At 38.5% G+C, this 26171-nt stretch overlaps 1 protein-coding gene across 3 annotated transcripts in view; it reads right to left on the bottom strand.

Moving 5' to 3' along the window:
* Nucleotides 1–21142, bottom strand: part of XPOT (exportin for tRNA) — a 37471-nt gene extending 16329 nt beyond the window's left edge. The window contains exons 1-13 of one of the 3 annotated variants that reach the window (XM_011284111.4): nucleotides 21002–21142; nucleotides 17771–17904; nucleotides 13958–14040; nucleotides 10743–10799; nucleotides 9991–10060; nucleotides 9042–9260; nucleotides 6354–6538; nucleotides 6085–6253; nucleotides 4330–4566; nucleotides 2153–2191; nucleotides 1964–2026; nucleotides 911–1035; nucleotides 36–180 (exon numbers count right to left, since the gene is read on the bottom strand). In XM_011284111.4, coding sequence (XP_011282413.2) covers nucleotides 36–180; nucleotides 911–1035; nucleotides 1964–2026; nucleotides 2153–2191; nucleotides 4330–4566; nucleotides 6085–6253; nucleotides 6354–6538; nucleotides 9042–9260; nucleotides 9991–10060; nucleotides 10743–10799; nucleotides 13958–14040; nucleotides 17771–17830 — 1452 coding nt within the window. In that variant the 5' untranslated portion in view covers nucleotides 17831–17904; nucleotides 21002–21142. Of the gene's footprint in view, nucleotides 1–35; nucleotides 181–910; nucleotides 1036–1963; nucleotides 2027–2152; nucleotides 2192–4329; nucleotides 4567–6084; nucleotides 6254–6353; nucleotides 6539–9041; nucleotides 9261–9990; nucleotides 10061–10742; nucleotides 10800–13957; nucleotides 14041–16002; nucleotides 16066–17770; nucleotides 17905–21001 lie in introns of those variants that run through there. The other 2 variants (XM_011284112.4, XM_045062023.1) reach the window with 2 other exon arrangements.
* Nucleotides 21143–26171: the final 5029 nt, after the last annotated feature.

Genomic DNA, 26171 nt, shown 5'->3' with positions numbered 1-26171 from the left:
TTATGTTCAAAATAAATGATCTGTAGTATACTTACAGTTCGCATCATATCCTGCAAAGCACTAGCTTTTGAAACATCACCTGAGAAGTGAGCACCATGAGATACTGGAAGAGCTTCTGCCAACATATACAGCAGTCTTATTGCTACTTCAACCTCCATAAAACGTGTAGTCTGCCAATTCCTACCAAGACAGAACATGTACATGACATCTGCATATAAACATTCTATAGAACACCAACAAAAGCCTTTTTAATTATTAAGAAATCATAGTAATGGTTAATTTTAACAGGCAACAAAATTACATCACAAAATTAGAAATGACTCGTGATACATTTCGCTGTTTATGTTCCAAAAGCGGTGTTTCCCCACAAGGATCATCATAAATGGAGACAACAACAACACGGACGGAGCTAGAGAGGACAATGCTAAGTGAAATAAGCCAGAGAAAGACAAATGCCCAATGACTTCACTCGTATGTTGAATTTAAGAAACAAAACAGACACAGGAAAAAGAGAGATAAAAAGAGAGAAAGACAAACCAAATAAACAAAAGAGAACTAGAGAATAAACTGATGGTTACCAGAGGGGGGAAGGGGAGGGGATGAAATAGGTGAAAGGGATTAAGAGTGCACTCATGGTGAGGAGCACCGAGTAATGTGTAAAGCTGAATCACTATAATGTACACCTGAAACTAATATAACACTGCAGGTTACCTATACAGGGATTAAAAAAAAGATAATTGGAGTCAAATGCATTGCTTCGCATACAACATAAGACCTTGGTAAGTAACAAAGATTAATAAATTACACGGAAAAAAATAAATAAATAAATTACACGAATCATGCATTGTAGACCATCATCACGGAGAAAAGGGAAGAGGTAGACCACTTACAAAAACAGGCACACACTTACTGCAGTGTGGAACTAAAAACTCTGCGAACAGAAGCCAGCAGTAGCTCCGGTGAAACTTGAGCAAGCCTGTCCAACAACAACTTCAGTTGTTTTCTGTATTCTACAAACATGGCTTCATCTTCACCCTAAGACAGATTTTTAAATTCTCATTTTAAAACTTAAAAGACCTTAAAATTCATGTAAATGGTTCATTCTCATAGTTTTCTGCATTTGTAAATTTAATATGTACCTTTTTCATTAACATTTATTTACGTAGGAAAAATTACTACGTTTAGTAGCCTTTCCTCCCAAGCTCACAACAAACATTTCTGAACACAGCCCTAGCCCTCAAAAGCCTAGAGCCAGAAACAGTATAGGGAGGAGGTTAAGGACAAGAACCTAGAGGCAGAATGGATTCACAATGGGCTTCACAAAAGCTTTACCACCTTATTCATACTCCTTGTATCTTGTAATATCTTATAAAGATATTGTATATAACAAGTTTTGTACTAAAGTGTGCAATTTGTTCATTATCATCACCATTACCTTTTTATAGTCCAAAGTTTTTGAAAGCCTCAGATGGGGAATTGAACACTTAGCACATTGCAAAATAGCATAAACCACGCTTGAGTTGATAGAAAGCATTTGACGATCCTTGTGTGTAAAATAACTCACTGGCAACCCTGAACAAGACTTGTAGCTACAAGAAGTCCAGAGAGTTAAGTGCTTCATTCCCACTTTCCCATAGACACTTATGATCTGAGGTCCACTGACAAGGTCTCAACTCATCACTTCTATTAAATACAAAGTGAGATATGATCAGCAATTGTATTAATATTTTACGAAGTTCAATGCTACAATAAGTGTTTTAAAAAGGGATAAAATACCAAACAGGCATTTTTTGAGGGTATTATGAAGGATTATGAGGCTTCTATTAATTTCACCTAAGGTGGAGGTCAATATAAGCAAGAGTGTTAAAATATTTGTTTTATTTAAAGAACTCTAAGCAAAACTGAAAATGTTAATTTGAGGTAAAGTAAATAAAACTGATTTCTTCCCAACGAAAATTCTTACCTCATTTTCAAAGTTATATTCTTCATCGTAAGTCAGTTTTTTCATAACGGCCAACATGATTGCCTAAAATTAAGAATAAATATCTTGGGTCAGTTTCCTTTGACATATTTTGAAGTTGTTACATTTCAAGACAGACTGCAGTCACAAATTCTGCTATCACTTTATAAGAAGCAAAAATAAGTCAATTACCTCTACATTAGCTTTTTGCTGATCCGAGAGCACTGTAAGCTGTTAAAAAAAAAAAAAGCAAGCAATAATTTGTTAGGTTTCCTAAAGTCGTACTCATCAAAATGTTTTTTTCATCAATTAAGACCTTTTAAAACATGCACACAACTTTTGTGGAGGGCAGTTTGGTAGTACCTTTCTGTATTTAAAATGCACCTAACCATTTTTGGGATGAGCACTGGGTGTTGTATGGAAACCAATTTGTCAATAAATTTCATATATAAAAAAATAAAAAATAAAAAAATAAAAAATAATAAAAAAATAAAATGCACCTAACCTAAAATCTAGCAAGTCCATTTCTAGTAAATAACTTGACACATAGATGAATTTCAACTCTAAGGATTATTTATAATGTATTCAGCAAAGAAGTTTACAGGACAGTAAAGTATGGTCTTCCCTTATTTTCAAACAAGGCAAAAAAAAAAAAAAAAAGAAAAAATGCTAGAAATCCATTAAGAGACATACAGTGGAATCACCAATAGTCATTTTAACTTTCTTCACGTCTTTCCATTACCTGAAATTTCTTAAGGTATGTATGCAGACATGTGTTATGTTTTCAACAATAATACAGAAGCTAAACTCAGTTTGGAAAAAAATCATTTTAAGCTGGACTTGATTCAACTAATAAAATGTAAATAAAATAGCAATGGTTTTCTCATCTAATGACATAATGAGAAGTTATTAATTTGTTTTTAATAAATCTGCCCTGCTGTGTGATTGAAAAAAAAAAATTTACTTATTATTTTGAGTGAGAGAGACAGAGAGAGGGGCAGAGAGAGAATCCCAAGCAGGCTCTGCATTGTTAGTGCAGAGATGTGGGGCTTGATCTCAGGAACCATGAGATCACATCCTGAACCAAAATAAAGAGTTGTATGCTTAATCACTGAGCCACTAGGCACCCCAGGGCCTGCAGGCTTTTAAAAATTACTAACTTCTTGAGGAGCTGGGTGGCTCAGTTAGTTAAGTGTTCGATTCTTGATTTCAGCTCAGGTCATGATCTCACAGTTTGGTTCATGAGTTCAAGCCCACTGATAGTGTGGAAGCTGCTTGGGATTCTCTCTCTCTCCCTCTCTCTCTACTCCTCCCCTGCTTGTGCTCTCTCAAAATAAATAAAATAAAAAAACGCTTTAAAACAACAACAACAAAAAAAATCAGCAACTTCTCAGGGCACCTGGGTGGCCCAGTAGGCTGGGCGTCTAACTCTTGATTTCAGCTCAGGCCATAAACTCATGGTTTGTGGGATCAAGCCCCATGTTGTAGGGCTCTGTGCTGACAGCACGGAGCCTGCTTAGGATTCTCTCCCTCTCTCTACCCCTCCTCTACTCTCTCTCTCTCTCTCAAAAATAAACAGGGGCGCCTGGGTGGCTCAGTTGGTTAAGCCTCCAACTTCCACTCTGGTCATGATCGCACAGTTTGTGAGTTTGAGTCCCACGTTGGGCCCTGTGCTGTCAGAGCCTGGAGCCTGCTTTAGATTCTGACTCCCTCTCTCTCTGCCCCTCCCCACGCTTGCATGCATGCCTTCTCTCTCTCAAAAATAAATATTAAAAGAAAAAAAATGAACAAAAATAAATAAATGGCTACAAGCCCTAACATGGAGACTATTACTGTCTACATTTTAAGTCCTTATTGGAAACAACTCTGTAAGGAGAGATTTTTAATTGTAAAAAATTATTTATAAGAAATAATGTATATTTAGTTAAAATAACAAATGATGTTTAACAAAATTTCTACTATATTTAAAACCAAGCACAGGGGCACCTGGGTGGCTCAGTCGATTAAAGTATCCGACTCTTAGCTCAGCTTGGGTTTTGATCTCAGGTTCTTGAGTTCAAGCCCTGAGTTGGGCTCCACGCTTGGCATGGAGCCTACTTAAAAACAAACATACACAGATTCAAAATGAAAAAATAACGTAAACCTACAGCTAATTCTGGAGCTTGTTAAAATCTAGCAAATTTTAGATTCTGGCCATTCTTGTTTTCTGGCTAAGAAGTTGGAAAAAAAAGAAGATGGAAAGACATTAATATTTAACAGTAAATGTAGCTAGCTAGAATGACAGGTATTTTCCTTTTTCCTATATTTTTCAATTCTCTGTGGCTCTTCTATATTATGTACTGGACAAAAAGATTAAAACAAGGGCTTACCTGTTTCAAAATATGAAGATAATCATAACAAAATCCAATAATATTAGAAGAGATGTCATCATCTTCATGAATTAGTAGCTGCAGCATCAGGGCCACTTTTGTTTCGATAGCTTGTAGTGCCTCTTGAGCATTCTTGATATCCCCATTCTTAATTAATTTAGTCCAACTAACTATCAAGGACTGTCCCATTCCATTTACCAGTTTAGAAAATCTGGCCAGGAAGTCAACATCTTCTTCCTACAAGCAATCAAAAGAGACCTCAATTTAAAACCTCCCACCTAAGAGTAAGAAGAAAAACTCTATCAACTTTAGTATGAATCAAGTGACAATTCTACAACCGATTTTAAACTTAACAGAAATTTAACTATTCTACTACCTGGACTGGAAACTCATTAGAATTTGAATTCTTCTACTATTATTGGCCATTGGTACTCTTCCAAGCAATTCTTTCCAACGGTTATGTGCTTCTACTGCCAACGTTATAAAAGCTTAAACAAAGAGATCTGTGGTTTCAAAACCTTCTGTCTAAATTGTCTGATTTAGTAAATATGCTATAACAGTTAATGTCACACTACAGTATAACAATCTGTAACAGTCCTTCCTGAAACTATGTGAGCCTCAACTATGCTACAGGAAGATAGAACTGCCATTATAACCACCTGCCTAAGGTCATACCAGTGTTAAGAGTCAGAACTTAAACTTCACATTATTTTCAGTAATTAGTCTTATGATGATTCTTTAGAGATTTTAGTTTCATCATTTTAGGTCTTTTACTGCAGACTAAATAAGACAATTGTTAGCAATGTAAGAAAACACTACTATTCTTCTGTCGGCAAGGATAACGGGAGAGCTGTACTCCTGACATACCAGCAATTCAAAGATTTCTTAGTAATTTTTTATCACTGTCACAGGCAAAAGAGAAACCTTCATGGGGCGCCTGGCTGGGTCAGTCAGTTGAGCATCCAACTTCGGCTCAGGTCAGGATCTCACGGTTTGTGAGTTTGAGCCCCACATTGGGCTCTCTGCTGTCAGCACAGAGCCTGCTTTGTTTCCTCTGCCTCCCTCTCTCTGCCCCTCCCCCACTTGCACTCTTTCAAAAATAAACATAAAAAAAAATCTTAAAAACAAAACCCCTCCATATTCTGTTTCTAAATTACTTATTTACCACACTCAGAGCCCTCACTCTGTTGGGGCTACAACTACATAGCTCAAATGAATAACAATCAAAAGTATGGTGAAAATGTAACATTTATAACGGGGTATAGTTTTGGTCAAAACACACTGCCACGTATATAGGATATTCCTTGCTATTTAAAGGACAGACCAATGGTATCAGATTCAACTGGGAGTTTGTTAAAAATGCACAACTGCAGGTACCATCCCAGGTCTTCGACTTTAAGAACTGGTATAATTATATATACATACATATATATATTATAGATATATAAATATTTGTGTGTATATTATATATGTATTATTATATATATAATTATGTATACATTATAGTATATATATTATATATAGATGATATGTATTATTATATATATAATTATTAAATATAACAATATAATTTACTGTCCAAGGCAAATGCTACAGCGAACATTATGGCTTTCTGAATACAGTGTTTCCTTATTTATAATCTCAAGGAGAGTTTACAACATTGGGGAAAAAAGGAAAAAAGAAAGCGTATTTAAATTAATACCTGTCCTACTTTGTTCTAACAATTTTGAAAACTTAATATATAAATTTACCAACCTGGTCAATGCTGAAAAACCCAGCAGACTGTAATACTTGACACAAAGATTCTACTAGTTTCATTTTATCAACAGGATCCATTCCTTTATTTACAATTTCAAATAAACAGTCACATGCTTCTTCCCGTAGAACTTCTATTGACATATGACCTAGCAGCATATTTATAAACCTGGCAACAGCAGAATAAAACTGTTACAATGTTTTCAAACACATGAGTTTTACACACTGTATTTTGTAGACTTAAATCCTGATAATATATGTATACTTACCTATCATTGGCTATAAGGGATAAGTCTATCCAAGAGACATAAGCCCCAACTACCTCAAGGCACTGACATGTCACTTCTGAATTAGTATACTGATAATTTTGTAAGATTTGGTACCATGATTCCACTAAGTTTGGAATGCACTGCTCCCTCATGGTATCTTTTATTAGAGTATTCCTACGAGCCTCCTGAAAAACAAAATAAAACATCTTATGCATCGAGTAGATTACCACACAAAATAATTTTTGACATCTGAATAGTTACACAAATTTCCTCACTACTAAACTTCCAGACTTGTTAACACATTCCCTGCCACTGTTTTCTATTTCTCAACTCTAAAATCATATCCTGTGATTCTTTTAACATCCTTTTTCTGTTGCATTCCACAGCGCCAGATTTCTTATTAGACACAAACCACAGGGGCGCCAGGGTGGCTCAGTCAGTTAAATCAACTTTGGCTCAGGTCATGATCTCATGGCTTGTGAGTTCGAGCCGTGCACTGGGCTCTGTGCTGACAGCTCAGGGCCTGGAGCCTGCTTTGCATTCTGTGACTCCCTCTCTCTCTGCCCCTCCCCTGCTCATGTTCTGTTTCTCTTTCTCTTTCTCTCTCTCTCTCTCTCTCTCTCTCTCTCTCTCTCTCTCACATTAAAACATTTTTTTTTAATAAAAAAACCCCAACTATAAATAAGCATTACTTAGAAATCTAAAGCACATGATAAAAGGTACTTGTCAATATTATACAAACATGATTATTTAACCTACGTAAGAGAGTGGAAATTTGTTTTTAATTAAAAATTTTTTGAGTATAGTTGACTTACAATATTACATTAGTTTCAGGTATACAACATAGTGAATCAACATCTTTATACATTCTGCAGGAATGGTAATAATTTAAATGCATGATAATAACCTTTACAGTTTTAAGTATTTCTGACATATGACTTTAAATTATTTTACACATTTGAATCAAGCAATTTTCTTTAATGTTTATTTATTTTTGAGATAGAGAGGGGCAGAGAGAGAGGGACACAGGATCTGCACTATAGTACAGAGCCCAATATGGGGCTCAAACTCACAAACCGTGAGATAATGACCTGAGCCAAAGTCGGACATTTAACTGACTGATCCACCCAGATACTCCTGAATCAAGCAATTTCTGTTGTGTCATTTAAGAAGAAGGTGAAGGGTGCCTGGGTGGCTCAGTCAGTTAAGTGTCCAACATTGGCTCAGGTAGTGATCTCACAGTCCATGGGTTCAAGCCCCATGTTGGCTCTGTGCTAAGAGCTCAGAGCCTGGGCTGCTTCAGATTCTGTGTTTCTCTCTCTCAAAAATAAATAAACATTAAAAAAAAAAAAAAAAAAAAAAAAAAAGAATAAGGAGAAAGTGCGGTGCCTGGGTAGCTCAATCAGTTAAGCATCTTACTCTTGATTTTGGCTCAGGTCATGACATTGCGGTTTTTTTGTGAGATCAAGACCTGTGTCAAGCTCTGCACTGACATCACGGAGCCTGTTTGGATTCTCTCTTCTCTCTCTGCCCTTCCCTGCCCACGTGCTCTCAAAATAAATAAACCATTAAAAAAAAGTGAAAGGATAAGGAGAAAAGTTATATCAGATAATGAAGAAATAAAGACTAAGGTGATGGGCTGTGTAATTGAGAATACAGAAGAAAGGGCACAGATTGATAAGCAACGATACCTCCTCACTAACTATATAGCAGGAGTAAATACAGACTGCATTGCTTCAAAAGTTCCTAAGAGAACCAATTTGTGTATTTCATTGGAGAAAGTACTTGCCTCATTACAAAACAAATGAACAACAAAAAAAAAAAAACACCAAAAATCACCAAAAAAAACAAAAACCAAGAAAAAAAACCCTCTAAAGTAATACTCTAATTTCAACATACACTTGGGGAAAAAAGCCAGTTCAAGTTCCTTTGTAGAACAAAATTAAAAATGGGTGAATTTATAATCATTGCAAGAATTTGGGGATACCTGGCTGGCTCAGCTGGAAGAGCATACAACTCTTGATCTTGGGGATGTTTGAGCCCCATCTTGAATGTAGAGATTACTAAAATAAATAACTGAAAAAAAAAAAAAAAGAAGAAAGAAAGAAAAAGAAAAGAAAACGTGTCTCCAGGGATGCCTGGGTTGCTCAGTGTGTTAAGCATCTAACTTCAGCTCAGGTCATGATCTTACAGTCCATGGGTTTGAGCCCCATGTCAGGCTCTGTACTGACAGCTCAGAGCCTGGAGCCCAGTTCAGATTCTGTGTCTCCCTCTCTCTCTGCCCTTCCCCTGCTTGCACTCTGTCTCAAAAATAAACGTTAAAAAAATATTTTTTTTAATTAAAAAAAAAAAAAGACAATGCGTCTCTGAATAAAAGAGACATCCCACTGTTTTTTTTATAATGTGCCCATCACCTCCTACAAAATCTTCATTAAAAACTAACAATTACAGGCACTTGGGTGGCTCAGTTGGTTGAGCATCCAACTCTTGATTTCAGCTCAGGTCATGATCTCACGGTCTTGGGACTGAGCCCTGCATTGGGCTCAGCACAGAGCCTGCATGGGATTCTTTCTCTCTCCCTGTCTGACCCTCTTGCGCTCATGAACTGGATTCTCTCACACATGCTCTCTCTTTCAAAATGGATAAACTTAAAAAAAATCAACTAACAATTAATAGGAAGTTACTTGCCTCTGATGTATGCACCACATCACGATCCACCAACTCTGAATCAATTGCCATGAGGATTCGGAGGTACAGATCTACTCCCCTTGGATTTAGGTCCACTACTGAGAGAATGTCAAAAAAAAACTTGGGCCATCTAGTGAGATATTCTGTAACAAAAAGCAAGGCGAAGACTTGGGCTGCTTTATTTCGTATAAAGGTCTTCTCTGGTTGGGGATTCAGCATCTGACAAACAGAGAAATTGTCCTTGAAATCAAATGTAAACTGGAAACTCTCATACTGTTTTCCTATTTATCATCGATAGGCAAAAACTCACCAAACCTCTACACAGTCTAGATTAGCTATGCAACAAATATGCTTGAAAATTACCAAAGTATTTAAGTGATTACCCAGGTGGAAAACAGTCAAAGATGGTTACTTCTCTTTCTCACACTTTTAGAGAAAAGTTTCACATGCAGAGTTTTATTACTTATTCCTTTTACTAACTGCTTTTCTTCTAGCTGTTTGCTCTTTAAGGAAAATAAAAATTCCACCTACATAACTACTACTTCATATGTTAAGATTAGTTAAAATTAACAAAAAAGAACACAACATGAACAAAAAACTCTAAGATCCCCCCCACCCTTTGTAAAGAGGCTGTCCAGGAGGGCTCATGTTTAAAAGTAAACAAAGTATCTGTTTCTGTCAAGTAGTTAAACAACAACAAACTATTTTAAAACCAAGTTTCAACAATGTGTCATGGAAAGCATGACAGTTTCAGTTATTGATATAATTTTAAATTGTTGCGAGGCTTTCTTATACCCATGATCTTTGAAATCAGCACTTTCTAAAAGAGCTATGGGATCAAATGGAGGATAAATGTCCAACATTTCTGAGGTAAAATTCTAAACTCTTACAAAACTAAAAATTTAAATATCTGGGCAATATGAGGTACGGAATAAAATTACTAGTTTACCTGAGCTTGAAGCCAAGAGATGAGCGTCTCCCTAATTAGTTGTTGCTGAACTGTAGTTAGTTCTGAGTATCTGTCCAAAATAGAGAAGAAAAATAGTAACGCCTGTATTTGGTGTCTGTGGTTTAAAAAGTAACAGCCTCATATATTTGAAAGGGAAAATCTATGTAACACTCAATTACTTAAAACTTCCTAAAATAAATTGATAATGCTTCTCATCATGGCTTTAAAGAAAAGACCGGGTGGGCCTGGTAGGCAGTATATCAACCACTGATCTTAGTTTAAGGTTCAGCTCACATGAAAATAAAATGGTAGCTGTGGAATTTTTCAAATGGAAATATGGCTATGTTTTGAGGTCTGTGACTTACAAAATAAATCGACAGGCAAACTAAGGGTCCTCTGAGCAGCGATTCACTGTTTTCTGCTTAATTGAGGCAGGTTTCTAAATGCAAGTGGCCACTCTGCCACTAACCTCTAACAGAGTTGTCATGTAGGAAACAGGTTTGCCGTTGCTAGATCTTCTGATTTTTCCAGAGAAGCTTGAAATCTAATTTGTTGTGCGAAATGTCTGGATTTTTTATTGTAACCAATGAAGTATTTTTAAAACACTTTGGGATAAATCAGAACACATCTATAAACTGGATGTGACTTATGCACTCTCAACCTACAGCTTATGATTTTCCCAGAAAAAAACTAACTTAGAAAATGGTCTCTCCTCACAAATTTCAGAGTCAAAACAGTGAGAAAAGCCTTACTTGTATTTAACTTGATGTTCCAGTACTTGAAAGCAGAAAAACTTTATGTGATCATCACTGAAAAAGAAAAAAGGAAAACCAGGTTAGAACAGAATTGAGAGAAAACAAATCAAAATACTAGTGAAACAGCTGAAAAGTTTCTCAAAGGAGACCTTTGGCTTCCTTTCTACCTCTTGATCTCATATATTACACTGATATCCATTTGTTTAGAACTTCAATATTATACAATGCTGAATATTTCCATTAAATCTGATAAGCAAAATGATGACAAAAATTAAGATGCACCTTAAGTATACTGCTTTGCAAACAGAAGGCATTCCCCCTAAATTCTAGATGTTTGGACTTCTGTAACAACTCCTACACTTTACAACAGAAAGGCTAGAATAGGGGTAGAATAACAAATGGTCAAATACCCAGAGATTGATTCAAACAGAGATTAGTAACTGAAATCATACTTAAAATTCAACCCTAGACAACTCCATTGCACCAAATCCAAAACGAGCTGTGTCACTCGGACTGGTAGTTCAGCCTCAAAATTTCATGCAGAAAACCAAGTTACAGATACACTGACTGCCCTTGTAAGAAGGGAACAAAAATCAGTTATCTACCAATTTTCTACTCTCAAGGGTCTCTCTAGGGGTGATGCAGAGCTGCACTGAGTCAACTACAATCTCTAACAAAATCCGTTTAGAGAACAACAGGGGTGCCTAGGTGGCTCAGTCGATTTAAGTGTTCAGGTGGGTTTCAGCTCAGGTCAAATGATCTTGCGGTTCGTGAGTTCGAGTCTCCCATAGGGCTCTGCGGTGGCAGTGCGGAGCCTGCTTGGGATTCTCTCTCCCTCTCTCTGTCCCACCCCTGCTCTCAACTCTCTCTCTCTCAAAATAAATAAATAAACAAAGCAAAACCAAAAATACCAGCAATAATAACAATCTGTTCATCTAGTGTAGTTTGTCTGGGCCAGCCTTAATCATTGAACAATTTTTCACATCTAAAGCTAACTGGTAAATACAAGAATAGGCAGTATCTTAATTTAGACTACATGAATTCACTAAACCAAATAATTTCACACACAAGTTGAAACAATCTTTTAATTAAGTTAGGTTTAATTACCACCTCTTCTGAGAACTTAAGGTTTCTATTCTTACCATGGATGACACTGAAGCCTTAACTGAACTATAAAAGACTTAGGTTTCCACTGAAAAATATACTACAGAAATCCTTTTAAAAGCCAGATCTTATATCCTCTAAGGCATACAGATGTTCTCGAAATAAACTCTAACATGGAGTACTCGGTTCCAACCGTCAACGGTGGCAACTCACAGCCACAACGTGTCGACTATGCCAGCTAGAAGCCATCACTAACGCCCAGGGGCATCTATTGCCACCAGCAAGTTGTCTGCTTACCCTAAGTCAGCTGGGTTTCCCTACGCCTTACTATGTCAATTGTATGCCTTTTTCAGTTAAGTAACTTAGTTAACCATTATATAAACTAATGAAATGAGTATGAAAGTTCCTATTTTTGTAAAAATTAAGCTGAACGCTTTAAAAAGCTTCACAGGAAGTCACACTACAAAAAGGAAAAACCTTAGGACGCTAATTCAAAGGGATACATGCACCCCTGTGTTTATAGCAGCACTATTTACAATAGCCAAGACATGGAAGCAGCCCAAGTGTTCACTGAGAGATGAATGCATAAAGAAAAGGTGGTATATATACACAATGGAATATTATCCAGCCATAGAAAAAGAAAGAAATCTTGCCATTTGTAACGACATGGATGGAGCTAGTGTGCATAATGCTAAGTGAAGTCAGTCACAGAAAGAGAAATACTCTGTGATTTCACTCATATGCGGAATTTAAGAAACAAATGAACAAAGGGGAAAAAATAAAAGCGAGATACATAAATCAAGAAAAAGACTCTTAATTATAGAGAACAAACTGATGATTACCAGAGGGGAGGTGGCTAAGGGAATGGGTTAAATAGGTGATGGGGATTAAGGAGGGCACTTGTCATGATGAGCACAGGGTGATCACTATATTGTACACCTGGAAACAATATAACACTGCATGTTGATTAACTGGAATTAAAAATTCTTAATTTTTTTTTTCCTTTATAAGTTTTCAAAATTTATTTGAGAGACAGAGCGTATGCCAAGCCAGGGGGAGGAGCAGGGGGTTGGGGGGAGAGGAGAAGAGGGAGGGAGAGAGAGAAAGAGGGGGAGGGGGGAGGGGGGAGGGAGGGGGAGAGAGAAAGAAAGAAAATGAATCTGAAGCAGGCTCCACATTCGGCACAGAGCCTGACACAGGACTCAATCCCCCAAGCCTGGGATCATGACCTGAGCAAAAATCAAGAACTGGGAGACTCAACTGACTGAGCCACTCAGGCACCCCTAAAATAAAATTTTTAAAAAGGGGGCACCTGGCTGTCTCAGTCAGTTAAGTGACTGACTGGCTCAGGTCATGATCTCACTGTGAATCTGAGCCCCAGCTCAGGCTTTGAGCTGATGGTACAGACAGCCTGCTTGGGATTCTCTCTCTCCACATGTCCCCCACTTGTGCTGTCTCTAAGTGAATAAACAAGCAAAAAGAAAAATTTAAAAAATTTTATTATAAAGGGAAAATGCTTCTGCATATTTGATGTGGGCTAGATAACTAGAAGACTTGGAGAGGTGGGGCTAAGTAACTACAACATCTAACTTCTTCAATCCACTGGAGATCCAAAGTGGAAACTGTAGAGGATGCATTATAGGTGTGATCAATGTAAGAATGATGAAGTGAATGCTAGTGGCATATACATAAAGGAAAGAGCTTGATTTAATATAAAGAGGCTGGTAAGTGAATGTGTATACACTCTAAATTTTTTGTATACTTTAAATTAAAATAAAAACTTAAGATACATACAATTTATGACTACCTCCTCTGCCAACCTTTTAGAAAACCACCATAAGGAAGTTCTTACTGCACTGTATTCCTGCTGGGATCTGCTATCGGGTACAAAGCATATGGCAAAAGACAGACTTACTGAAAAGTCAATGCTGGAATGGCCAAATTATTAGTTTACTATTTTTCTCATTTCTACACTGAACGGTTTTCCAAAACACATGCCATAAAATGTTTTTATGGAAACGTTTTCCAAATACAGGTAAATTTAAGAGTCCTATCAGGTTCACAGAAATTTAAATTCCTCTAAGTCATGCAAATTTTGTTTTAATTACCTGTATGTCCTTTGGGCCAGAGCTTCAGCACACACTTGCCAGGCATCTGGGGAAATCTTTAACTGCTCAAAATAGGCCAGGGCCTGTAAGATTACAAAGCCGAAAACACATGTGGAATGGTCAGTCTCAGTGCCTTACTGATACTAAAATATTCTATGAGTAGCAAACCAAAAACAAATCAGTCCACCTAAAAAAAAAAAAAAAAAAAAAAAAAGCTAAAATACTGGCTTCTAAGTATGTGCAACTTAGTGATCATTCCTAGAAAAAAGGTTACGTAAAAAGCAAATTCTATTAGATACTCTTGTTTCCTTACAGCAAAGAAGACAACACAAAAATGCCCTGCAGACCTCCCTGAATAATTAGGAGCATTAAGAGAAAAACCACAAGTGCTTTGTCAAGTGCTGTGTTCCTGAGGTATATGTAATTATAAAATGGTACACAAAGGGCATTTTTCCCATTTAATAGCAAATATGCCATTAAAGAGGTGATTACAAAATTAAAGTCCAATTACATGATATGAATTTTGGAAAAGTACTAACAATTGAAAAGCTTTAGGAAACGTTTCGTATTTCTCTGCTTGGGAATTCAGGGCTTTGTTCAAAAGTATAGTCAAGATGGATGAAGCACCAAGTCCGTGTGCTCCTTACTAAATTGCTGGGAAAATAGGAAGGACTTCTGCCACTCTTCCATTAGCCTGTTTCAACTGGCATCAATGACAGATACAGATGTCATGTAGGACAATGGACAAATAGTAATGCTAGTGAGCTGTGAAAAGTACCTCAAACAGCCAAGAAAATAACACAAAAACAGTGCTAGATAATTTTAAAGCTGATATAAACCTTGAAATGACTGATATAAACCTTGAAATGATGTAGAAAGAACATTACGTATTAGAGGAACCTGATTTTAATTAGTAAATATTTTTAAAGCTATGGTTTGTGCTCCAATAGTGATGAAATAAATTGTATAGGCCTTGATCAGCAATCAAAAAAATGACAGAATATCAGTACACTGCACATATTATGTTGCGTAAATTGTTTTGTTATATATATGAGTATATGTGTGTATATATGTGTGTACATGTGTATACCGTGTGTATGTATATATATACACATATATATAAAATGTGTATATACGTACACATATATACACATACACACGGTATACACATGTAAAAAATATATTTACTTGGGGCACCTGGGTGGCTTAGTCAGTTAAACATCCGACTTTGGCTCAGGTCATGGTCTCGCAGCTCGTGGGTTCAAGCTCCACGTCGGGCTCTGTGCTGACAGCTTGGAGCCTGGAGCCTGCTTTAGATTCTATGTTTCCCTCTCTCTCTGCCCATCCCCTATGCATGTTGTCTCTGTCTCTCAAAAATGAATAAATGTTAAAAAAAATTTTTTTTAATAAATAAAAATATATATTTATTCATATATGTCTGTACACACACACATACACACAATCAAGATGTAAAATTTTTCCTTTAGGTTAGAGGTTTAAAAAAAAAGCCAAAAAGCTACCATATTTAAGTGATATTCTTTTATTATAATTGTATCAGTGAGGGATTAGGGAATGGGTTTTCATATGTGGTCTCACTGGCTGCTCCCCCAAGTATAAATAATGGCTCTCTTTGAAAATTAAGACCAGAAGAACCCAGGCTGCTGCAAAGAATCTAGTTCAGTTGTTGTCTAACAATATTCCATGAAACGTTGGGTTTCCTTTAGGAACATTTATTGTCCCATTTAAGGACAAGGTGGAAGTCAATCATGTATGTTGCATTACCACCTAATGTATCACTTACCAAAAAAAAGGCGGGGGGGGGGGGGGGGATTCAGTATATCACTGACCTACCAGTTTCTTCAACTAGTAAGTTTTAAGCCAAAGACAGTGATTCCATTAAAAAAGTGAAAATAACTTGAAAGTTTCCAGTTTTTAACTGAAGTCTTTTAACTCTGAATCCATGCATTACCAACATTTTAAAATAAAATTTTGTGGCAATGATGAACAAGTCAAAGCTTTTATCACCTATTTCTTTTATTTCATACCTTTTTTCTAATGCTCTAGATTGCTGCTTCTAAGTGGCAACAGAGGCACTTCAGCTACTGCCCCTGTAGAAAAACAGAACTATAGCCAGACAACTAAGAAATGGGGTTGGCACACAGTTATCTTACAATCAAACTGAATTAGTGTCCCAACTACTCATTTCCAGCATCAGAACTATTAGAACTCACTTTCTTTAAGATTCCTTCTTTCTTATCCTAATTAATTCCATTACTCAGGATGGCTTAAGGGGATCAAATTAAGCCCGAATTTGGATGCTTAATATATGCCTATGACTGATGGAACTCAATTTTAATGATAAAAGCATAACTTTATATTAAAACTACTAACAATGCATTAGGTTTACTTCTCCAAAAAATAAAATAATTACACATTTAAAAAATGTGTTGGGAGAGGGTACCTGGGTGGTTTGGTCTGTTAAGCATCTGACTTCGGCTCAGGTCATGACCTCTCAGTTTGTGGGTTTGAGCCCTGCTTCAGGCTCTGCTGACAGCTCAGAGCCTGATGCCTGCTGAGGATTCTGTCTCTGTTTGTCTCCACCCCTCCCCCGCTCACACTCCATCTCTTTTTCTCTCAAATATAAATAAGCATTTAAAAAAACTTTTTTAATCTGTTGGATTGTGGTATTTAATAAAAAATGAATAATTTCCAAAAGGGATCATAAAATAAAATAACATAACACAAAAGACTATAATAACAAATACTAAAAGGCTTTTAATCATAGCCATACAATACCAAGGTAAACATCTATGATACTTCAACTATGTGACTAAGGGTTTGAAGGTAAGGCAGCTTAAACTCCTGTGGAAAGAAATTTGTCTACACAGAGAAAACATAATTTTAAATGTCTTTTGATGTCCTAACTAGTTTGTTAGGTATCTTGTAACTAGCCAGATATTTAAATCTCAATTCCTGTTATTGCCCTCAATGTGGAGGGCTTGTTACTTATTCAACAGCAGAGGCATGAAACCGTATTAGAAACTACTTGAGATTTTTTTTTTTTTTTACTACTGAAGAAAATTCTGCTTAAAAGCACAACAAAAACTGCAATACTATTTAGTGAGATTGTTAACCTCATTTAGCTCATTTGTAAAAAATATCTTTTGCTATGAGAAGTGGAAAGAGAAAATGATTCTCCTTCCACTTACCCTATACTTCAAAACACCCACATCTTTAACAAATGTAATTATAGGCTTGCTCTTTAGATTCTTCTTTTATCATTCAGCTATAGCCATGATTACAGGTGTAGCCTACATTATGTTTAATTGTCCAAATATCCCAGCGCCCCATGGATTCCTTGTCATCTGACCATTTTATGTAACCTAAGACATGGCATATTCTAACTGCTAATTTGCACGTCTGCCTGGACTAAATAACAAGGATGTTAAGTATCATTAACATCAGACCAAGCCAGGCAATAGAAAGATAAAATACGCATGTCTGTCACTATGGAAAAGTTCTTCGAAGAGTCTTTGCATTACAACTTTTAACTAAATAGAAACAATGACTGATGTGACATAAAGAGCTGCCTTGAATCACACATGGGATTTCAGTACTTGTTAAACCAACTTTTAAAACACAAATCACAATGCTCACTGTTTGTATATTCAGAATATATTCAAGTACATCAAATCTGTCTCCATTTCTACTCAAATGAAATCTTCATCATCAGATGTATTTTTTTTTTAATTCAAGTCCTCTAATGCAAATCTGTAGTAACCTTTAAAAAATGATTAAGCTGACTTAACTTACCCTTTGTCTGAAGTCTGAATCAGCATTTGGATTTAGCCCTAAAAGAGCCTGTTCATCCATCCCTGCTGCTATTCTTGGAGTTTTCTGATTACAATAGGCGTGCCCTCTGATCCCACAGAAGAATCCACAAACATCTGCACACACACACACACAAAAAGTTGAAAGAAAACATTTGATAAACAAAATTAATGCTTATCCAGAATATCACAAGTGGATAACATTATGCAAAGAAGTTTAAATGTTAAAAGAACTTCTGAAAACTATCCAAAATTACAACTAAAGGAGCCTGTCTTAGAAGAAACACTAAATACTCCACAAATGTGTAATTTCTAAAAATCTAACATGTCATTGATATTCTCAAATTTTTCTTTAAGATCATGGAAGTAACTCATCTCTAAACAGAAGTATCTAATTTATGCAATATTATTACCTCCAGTACTTAAAAGTACAACTGTGTGACTACACCAAAAAATGACAAGCCTAGATTATCTTATTATACTAATTTGCCCCTTTCCATTTGTCAATATCACAAACCTTAAAAAAAAAGTACAGAACTCAGAATGGCTAAATAGTGACCTCAGAGTTCAATATCCTTACTGGAGTGTCTACCAAGTACTTCAAGAGAAGTCAAATGAAAGAGAAGTGGAGGAGTGAAAAGCCAGGCATTTAACTTTTAAACAACAGACTCTCTTGACAGCCACTTTTAGAAATGTTATTTCACAAAATATTTTTTAATAGTAGCTATAAAAATTGATAAAGAACTTAATCCTGACTAGTCTTAAGAATATTTAGTCTCTGGAAAGCAATGCACTTTTTCACAATACATGGTGTAACGTTCTCAAATAAGAGCATGATTAAGTCCCAAAAGGCTACCTGGTTTTTGATACAATGTACAGTTGAGGAAACAAGGCACAAATTCTAAATAATGTGAAAATCACATTTATCCTCTCAATACCTATGAGGTAGAAAAACCAGGACTACTGCTCACATAAAAAGGCTGTAGGGCTTTTTTTTTGGGGGGGGGGGGTTAATGATCATAAACCAAAGAGAAGATCAGAGCCTAAAGAAGCCAAGAGACTAAAGGCCTGGGATGGGGGTGCACAGCCATTTTGGGAGTGGTGAGGCCAGGATCTGATCTAGGTTAGAGGACCCCAACTACAATATGCTTTTCTGTCTTCCTCAGGGCCTGCCTGAAACAAATGATAAATCGGGTTATGTGCTGAGAGCTCTTGGAGAGTAAAGTCCAGCCCTTTCTTATTTCTAGATACTTGCAGACTACAGCAAGGCAGTGTAGCCCCCCCGCCCGCCCTCAGGATTAAGGTGCACACACTTTTGAATGACTATTCTTCAGCTGAACCCAGCAAGGCCAGTGGTATTTGGCCTTTCATCTTTGCACTCACTGCTCTTTTCTTGTTACTTTGTTAACCCCTGCCTGTCCTTCAAAACTCAGCTTAGATGTCACCTCTTTCCAGAAAACTTCTTTGATCCCTATTGTCCAATTCTCCTAAACTGGATTAAACGCCCCTCTTAAGTGCTGATATGTTGTCACTGCCTCCTTGTTTTCTCTCCATAATCTTGAAGGGAAAAGAACTGTCTCAAATATTCACCATCATGCCTCTAAGACACAGTAGAACATAGGCTTTGGGTTTGGAAATACCTGGATTTGTACCCCAATCTAGTAATTTTCAAACTGGGGCCACATGGACAACTAGGAAAGCTGAAAAAGACAGCTCTTTCTATGAAGTGGGAAAGAGACCATCTACCTCATAAAGCTGTTAAGACTTCAATGAGATAAGACATGTAAAGCATGCCTGGCACATAGTGGGCCCTCAACAGGTTATTTAGAATTCAGAGCTTGCCACATGGGGGAAGGGGACTACTTGGAGTAGTCTAGATTTATCCTATACTAAAAAATGGGCATTTGAACAGATTGGAAAACACAGGTTTTCTTCCCTCACCCCTGGAAAAATGAAAAGAAAATTTAATGATTCCTTGGAAAACTGCATACTCAGAAAATCTGAGTTTCTGTGAATTCCGTATTAAAAAGTCCTATAAAATCATCTTGAATTTAGGGAAAACTGCTTAAGCTGGGTCGCTTTAGTTCTATCAAGTGAAACAGCACTGGTCTTAAGAAAAAAACTGGCCAATAAATAACCTAAGGAAACATAAACTTGTTACCGTTGTCGGTATAGAAAGAATCCCCCACAGAGAGGCACTTGGATAAAAATCAATATGCAGTGGAACATAAATAAGCATAAAATGGTAAATTACCTATATGTGTGTGCCAAGAAGTGAAAAGTTACACCTGTGCGAAAAGGTAACCATTCCCTCAATTAAAGGTTGTGCATGAACACTTAATGTTCTAACAAGCCACGGACGTGCAGCCTTACACATTTGTTACAATGCGATAAACATATCAATTACGCATCTAGCAAATGTGGAGGGAAGCAAGCAACATACTTAAAATACTGAGCCCTAACTTTTCCTTGATAGCCATTAAAAAAAAAAAAAAAATCAAACAATCTGGGAAAGTTCCTCCACACCTACTAAAGACTGTTCAAAGACCAGGACTGAATCTTTCCAGTCTTTTACCACCACACTGACAAGTCGCTTTAATAAAACGTAACTTCCCCCAGTAACAACTAATTAGCACTTTCAAAAAGTACTTGTTTCTTCTGGTTATAGGGAAACATCACGCTTGTCTACTCCTGCAGAACTGTGAAGGGAAGAGAAGAAATGGCGTGTCTGTGCTGGCAAAATTACTACACAGAAATACTACTTTTCTCCTTTTTGTCCTGGGGCTGGGGGGTGGGCAGCGAAGCAAGTTTGAGGTCTCCGCAGTTGAAACTGGTAGGACACGCTATTACAAATGAGGCTGGCCACCTTTAGCACATCACGGGCCACAGATGAAGCCGACCCTCCTCGGCCGGCCTTGCCCCCTCCTCCCCCACCCCGTCCCTCCCCGAAAGGAGCCTCGTGGCAACTCGGGTGATGAAACACCGGGCAACGGGCGGCCACGCACTCGGGACGCGCTCCGCGGCGACGGCCGCGGTTCGTACCCACCCCCACCCAGTCCGCCCAGCCTTGGGGCGCACCTCCCTGGACGGCCCCCGACCCGCACCCCAACCCCGGCGTGGGGGCTCCCCGGGCCAGTCCGCCCAGGCAACTTCCCCGCATTCCCGAGCGGACCGAGGTGGATCCGGGTCCCGCCGCCCCCAAGCTCCGAGTCACCTTCCCTATCACTCCATCCCGCCTCCCCGCCTGCACTCCCGAGGGCTGGTCAGCGGAGCGGGGCGACGCCGCACGCAGGGAGCGGGGAGAGCGGCCCTCGTCCTTGTCGCCGTCGTCCTCCGCCACGGCCGCAGCGCTAATGCCGGAGACAGAGCTGGCTGGGGCCGCGCGCCGCTCCGCGTCCCCTGACGCCTTCTCTTGCGTGGCGCCGGACCGGCAACCTAGCAAGCAGGCGGGCGGGGTCGGCGCCCCAGGAAGGGAAAGAGCGCGAGGGGCCGGCTAACGCCGCCGCCGCCTCCGTCGCCGCTGAGTCAGCGCGAAGCGCGCTCCCCGCGTCGGCGCCGCGCGGGCCAGCTCCAGCAGCCTCATGGAGAGTGCAGACGGCAGCCCGCGGGCCCGGGCCGGGAGCCTACAACTCCCGGCATGCACGGGGCAGGCGGCGCTTCCGGGCGCTCGCCGGGCCTGTGGTGCATGCCGGGATGGGGTGTCCGGCGCGAGTCCCTCCCGCGCCGCTGAATCCCGGTGGTCCTGGCCGCAGCGTAGGGCGCGCTTAGCACGCTCCGGAAAGGCCTCCTCAGGTTAGCTGGTGGATTCGAGTGCGGCGCTCCTGAGATCCAGATGACGTGATCCAAACCACATGTGATTCAGTTTAATTGCTCTTCCATGGCCCCACGTGTTTAGCGTCTAGGAGCGTGAGGATCCTCTCAGGGGCGCTGAAAATTCTTAAATTCCACTGGAAACGTACCAATATATTGTCATTCGTGAAAAGGAGAGCATTCTTAGGGAGTTCTGCTCGTAGGTTACTTTTCTGGTAGTTACTTCGTTTATTCGGAGGCAGTATTGGTTCCAGCTGCCTAGATTTGAATCCCAGCCACAACCCCAACCTCTCCACCCCACACACTTGTTGACCTCAGTTTCAGGCACTTGACATTTTCTGTGTTTCAGTTTATCATTTGTAAAATGGGAACAGTAATAATACCTCAAAGGGTTCTTGTGAGTATTCAGTTAATATATGCTTTTGCACACCATAAGTGCTCACTCTTTAGGTTTCATTGTTGATTATTCACTACAGAATACAGACTAGGCAATAGTCACTCAGACTGAAGTGACAATTTGGGAGGGGAAATTCAGAACAGATGTATAATAAAATTAACGTAACAACAGCTACATTTATTTAGTGACCCACTAGATGCAAGACGCTACACCACTCATATATACAGTATTTTCTATCACTGTTGCATCGCGTTTGTAACTTTAAAATGTCCTACAAAGATTCCTGTCCTAGTTCAGCGTATATCTGGAGTTTAGCACATAGGATAATGCCAGCCTGTAGTTAAAACTCAGTAAGTAGATTATTGCATAGATCCTTATATTACCGGTGTTGGTCAGCTATGGACTATGGGGACCCGATACTAATCCTAGTCCAAGTGGCTCCAAAATCTTTAATATGTTTGGTTTATTCCACTTACCTACTATCTACAGCTTATCTAAAGTTTATCTAGTAATATTGACCCTTTATGGTAGTTCAATAATCTAGGATTTAAAGAATCTTTCAATTTTGAAAACTCACATTATTTTGAAACCAATAAAGAAGCACCTATAGGGAGGCAGGCTGGCTGGTTCAGCTGGTAGAGCATGCGACTTGAAGCCCCACATAGGGTGTAGAGATTACTTAAAAATAAAAATTAAAAAAAAAAAAGAAAGAAAGAAGCATTTGGTGGAATCTAATTGAGGAGGACCCAAAAGGGTTATTAAATCTGACAACTTTATTTAAAAAAATTTTTTTTTAGTATTTGAGAGAGAGACAAAGTACAAATGGGGGAGGGGGAGGGACAGAAAGAGAGGAGGGACACAGAATCTGAAGTAGGCTCTGGGCTCTGAGCTGTCACCACAGAACCTGACGTGGGGCTCGAACTCACCGACCAGGAGATCATGACCTGAGCTGAAGTAGGATGCTTGACCGACTGAGCCACTCAGGTGTCCCTAAGTCTGACCACTTTATAGTCTAGTGTTCTCATTTCAGACTAACATAAAATGCCAGTTATCAAAATGTTGATAAATAGGGGCACCTGGGTGGCTCAGTCGATCAAGCAACTGACCCTTGATTTTGGCTTAGGTCATGATCTCACAGTTCGTGAGTTCCAGCCACACATAGGGCTCTGCACTAACAGCAAAGAGCCTGCTTGGGATTCTGTCTCCCTCTCTCTCTGCCTCTCCCCTGCTTGCTCTCTCTCTCTCTCTCTCTCTCTCTCAAAAATAAATATATATTTTTAAATGTTGATAAATAACACCATCATTATTTTAACTTAAAGCATGTATGCTTGCGTTAAACAAATTTAAAGCCGTATGCTTGCATTTGGCAGTGTTTTCACAAATTAATTGCCAAAATTTGGAGCATTTATTATGTGGCAGAAACAGGTTTTGTTTTGTTTTTTAAGTTTATTTATCTTGAGAGGAAGAGAGAGTGCTTGTGAGCAAGGGAAGGGAGAGACAGAATCCCAAGCAGTCTCCGAGCTGTCAGTGGAGACTCAGGGCTCCATCTCATGAACGATGAGATCATGACCTGAGCCCAGATCCAGAGTTGGATGCTTAACTGACTGAATCACCCAGGTGCCCCTGTGCCTAAAACAGTTTTAAGTGTTCGTATGTTAACCCTCACAACAACTCTATGAGGTAGGTACTGTCATTATCCCTATTTTATAGATGAGGAAACTGAAGTGCATAAAAGGTAGCAGAGCTGGGATTCAACCCCCCCTCCCTTCATATGTACAAGAAAGTTATTGCTAGGTGGTGAGATTGCAAAGGATTTTTTTTCTTCCTTGTACATTTTTGTAGTTTTAAAAATCCTCCACAGTGACCAGATAGTATTTTCATAATCAGAAAAACATTAAAAAAAAAAAAACCAACCAACCTGACTCTAACAAAAGGAAAAATGAAATTGTTTCATTCACTCTTTGAACATTTATTGAATGCTGTCCCTTATGAAATATTTCCAGATTTTTTCAACCAGGTTTGTTTAATTTCTCTGATGTTGCTTTTTCTTAACGTCTTTTGTCATGAATATATTTTAATATGTTTTGTTTTGTATTAAAATTGTGTGGTTGTCTTACCTATGAGTCAATTCTTGAAGACGGAAAAGTCTTATCTTGATTCTGTGTATGGATAGTAATTTCTCAGTAAATATCTGTGAAATGTATTGAGCTGAATAAAAAATAATACAACTGTGAGCTGCTAACCACAGTGTTCTGTGTCAAATTCTGTTCTTCATCTGCTTCATCCCGATGCTTGTTAAGCCCAGTGCCATTGTCATCAAAAGCTCATTCATTCATGATGGGTTTCCTGGCAGAGAAAGAAGTTGGAAAATAGGTCAGGTAAGCTGTCTTTACTGGTCCTAGTGCAATCATTGGTGTCTTTTAGAGGAAGTGGGTGTGTAGCAGGAAGCCTGAGGCAGAAGAGAACATTGAAGCATTATTTAGTAAAAGAAAGTTTTTTAATTTTTAATCCAAAGCACTGTAGAGTCCCTTAGGCTTCATTATAATGACATCTCTCCTCCATGTCAGTTGACTGCTAATTGTTAACAGATATTTAACGGTCAGTATCCATTGATACCGAGTAGAAACACCCAGAGATTCCTAAATGACACCTTCAAAAATTCAGGTTTTATTTTCCTACTACAGATTTCGAGTATCTTTCTATGCATACTGTCTGTCTTTAGTTTGAAACTTGGAGATGGGAACACCTGGGATTCCCTAGATCGAAGTGTATTTCTAGTCTGAAATCCTTACAGGGTTTTTTTATTTTTATTTTTATTTTTAACGTTTATTTATTTTTGAGACAGAGAAAGACAAAGCATGAACGGGGGAAGGTCAGAGAGAGGGAGACACAGAATCTGAAACAGGCTCTAGGCTCCGAGCTGTCAGCACAGAGCTCGACACGGGGCTCGAACTCAAGGACCGCGAGATCATGACCTGGGCCAAAGTCGGCCGCTTAACCGACTGAGCCACCAAGACGCCCCTCCTTACAGGATTCTTATGACCTATGGCCCACTGATCACTTATCCACCAAAAACACAACTAAAAAAAAAACGACATTCTTTTGTCTGTGTGTATATGTAGATTAGATTTTTTTATCTTGAGCCTTAAAGTTTAAAAAGTTAGGCTAGCATACAACAGAGAAGAATTTGGTATTATTTTGTACATGGGGAACCAAATGACCATATATATACCAAGAAATGACACACTAGTTCAATTTATTTATTTTTTTAAGTTTATTTACTTTTGACAGAGAGCTAGCATGCTTGCATGAGTGGGGGAGGGACCGAGGGAGGGATACAGGGGATCCGAAGTGGGCTTCATGCTCACAGCAGAGCCCGATGCCAGGCTCAAACTCATGAACCATGAGATCATGACTGGAGACAAAGCTGGACGCTCAACCGACTGAGCCACGCAGGCGCCCCTCAGTTCATTTTTAAAACACTTGTATAGTGTTTACTCTGTTCCAGGTACCTGTTATAAAGTACTTTAGAAACATCCTTATATTAATCCTATGGGGTTGGTACTATTACCCTCTTTTCACAGATAGGGAAATTAAGGCACCAAGAAATTAAAGTAACTTGTCCAAGATCATTTAGCTACTGATTGTGAGAGATGAAAATGGAACCCAGGTCATCTGGCTCTACAGTCTTGTGCTCATAACTACTGTCCTTTCACACTAATTGAATTGACCATCCCTCAACCTAAGGCTACTCTGTTCTGGTGAAAGTTCTTCTGGTTAAGAAGAGTGCCTCGGGGGATTAGTTCTGGGTAAGTAATGTTCCATTACTTTTGAAAGATTCATCAAGAAACACCTACTAAGCGCTTCATTGCAGCGGAACTGTATTAAATGCTTTTTGAGTTTAGATGGACTTAGCAGATAAAGAGTAATTGCCTATCTCGGATGTATTTTTATTAATTATCCACATAAAGCTTACCAAAAGATAAGGCAATACAAATGTGAAAACATGTCTATAGTGCTTTTAGAATTCATAATTCATTGCATTTGATCCCGACACCAACTTAGTGGTTGGCCAGGCAAGTATTGATAGTTTCATTTTATGGATGATAAAACTGAGGTCCAAAAAAGGTTAAGAGACTTTGCAGAAATCTCACTGATACTGAGCAACGGGGTTCGT

This window comes from Felis catus, chromosome B4 (genome assembly GCF_018350175.1).
Source record: "Felis catus isolate Fca126 chromosome B4, F.catus_Fca126_mat1.0, whole genome shotgun sequence".
In the NCBI taxonomy this organism is placed as follows: domain Eukaryota; kingdom Metazoa; phylum Chordata; class Mammalia; order Carnivora; family Felidae; genus Felis; species Felis catus.
This window is presented reverse-complemented; position numbering and strand designations above follow the sequence as displayed.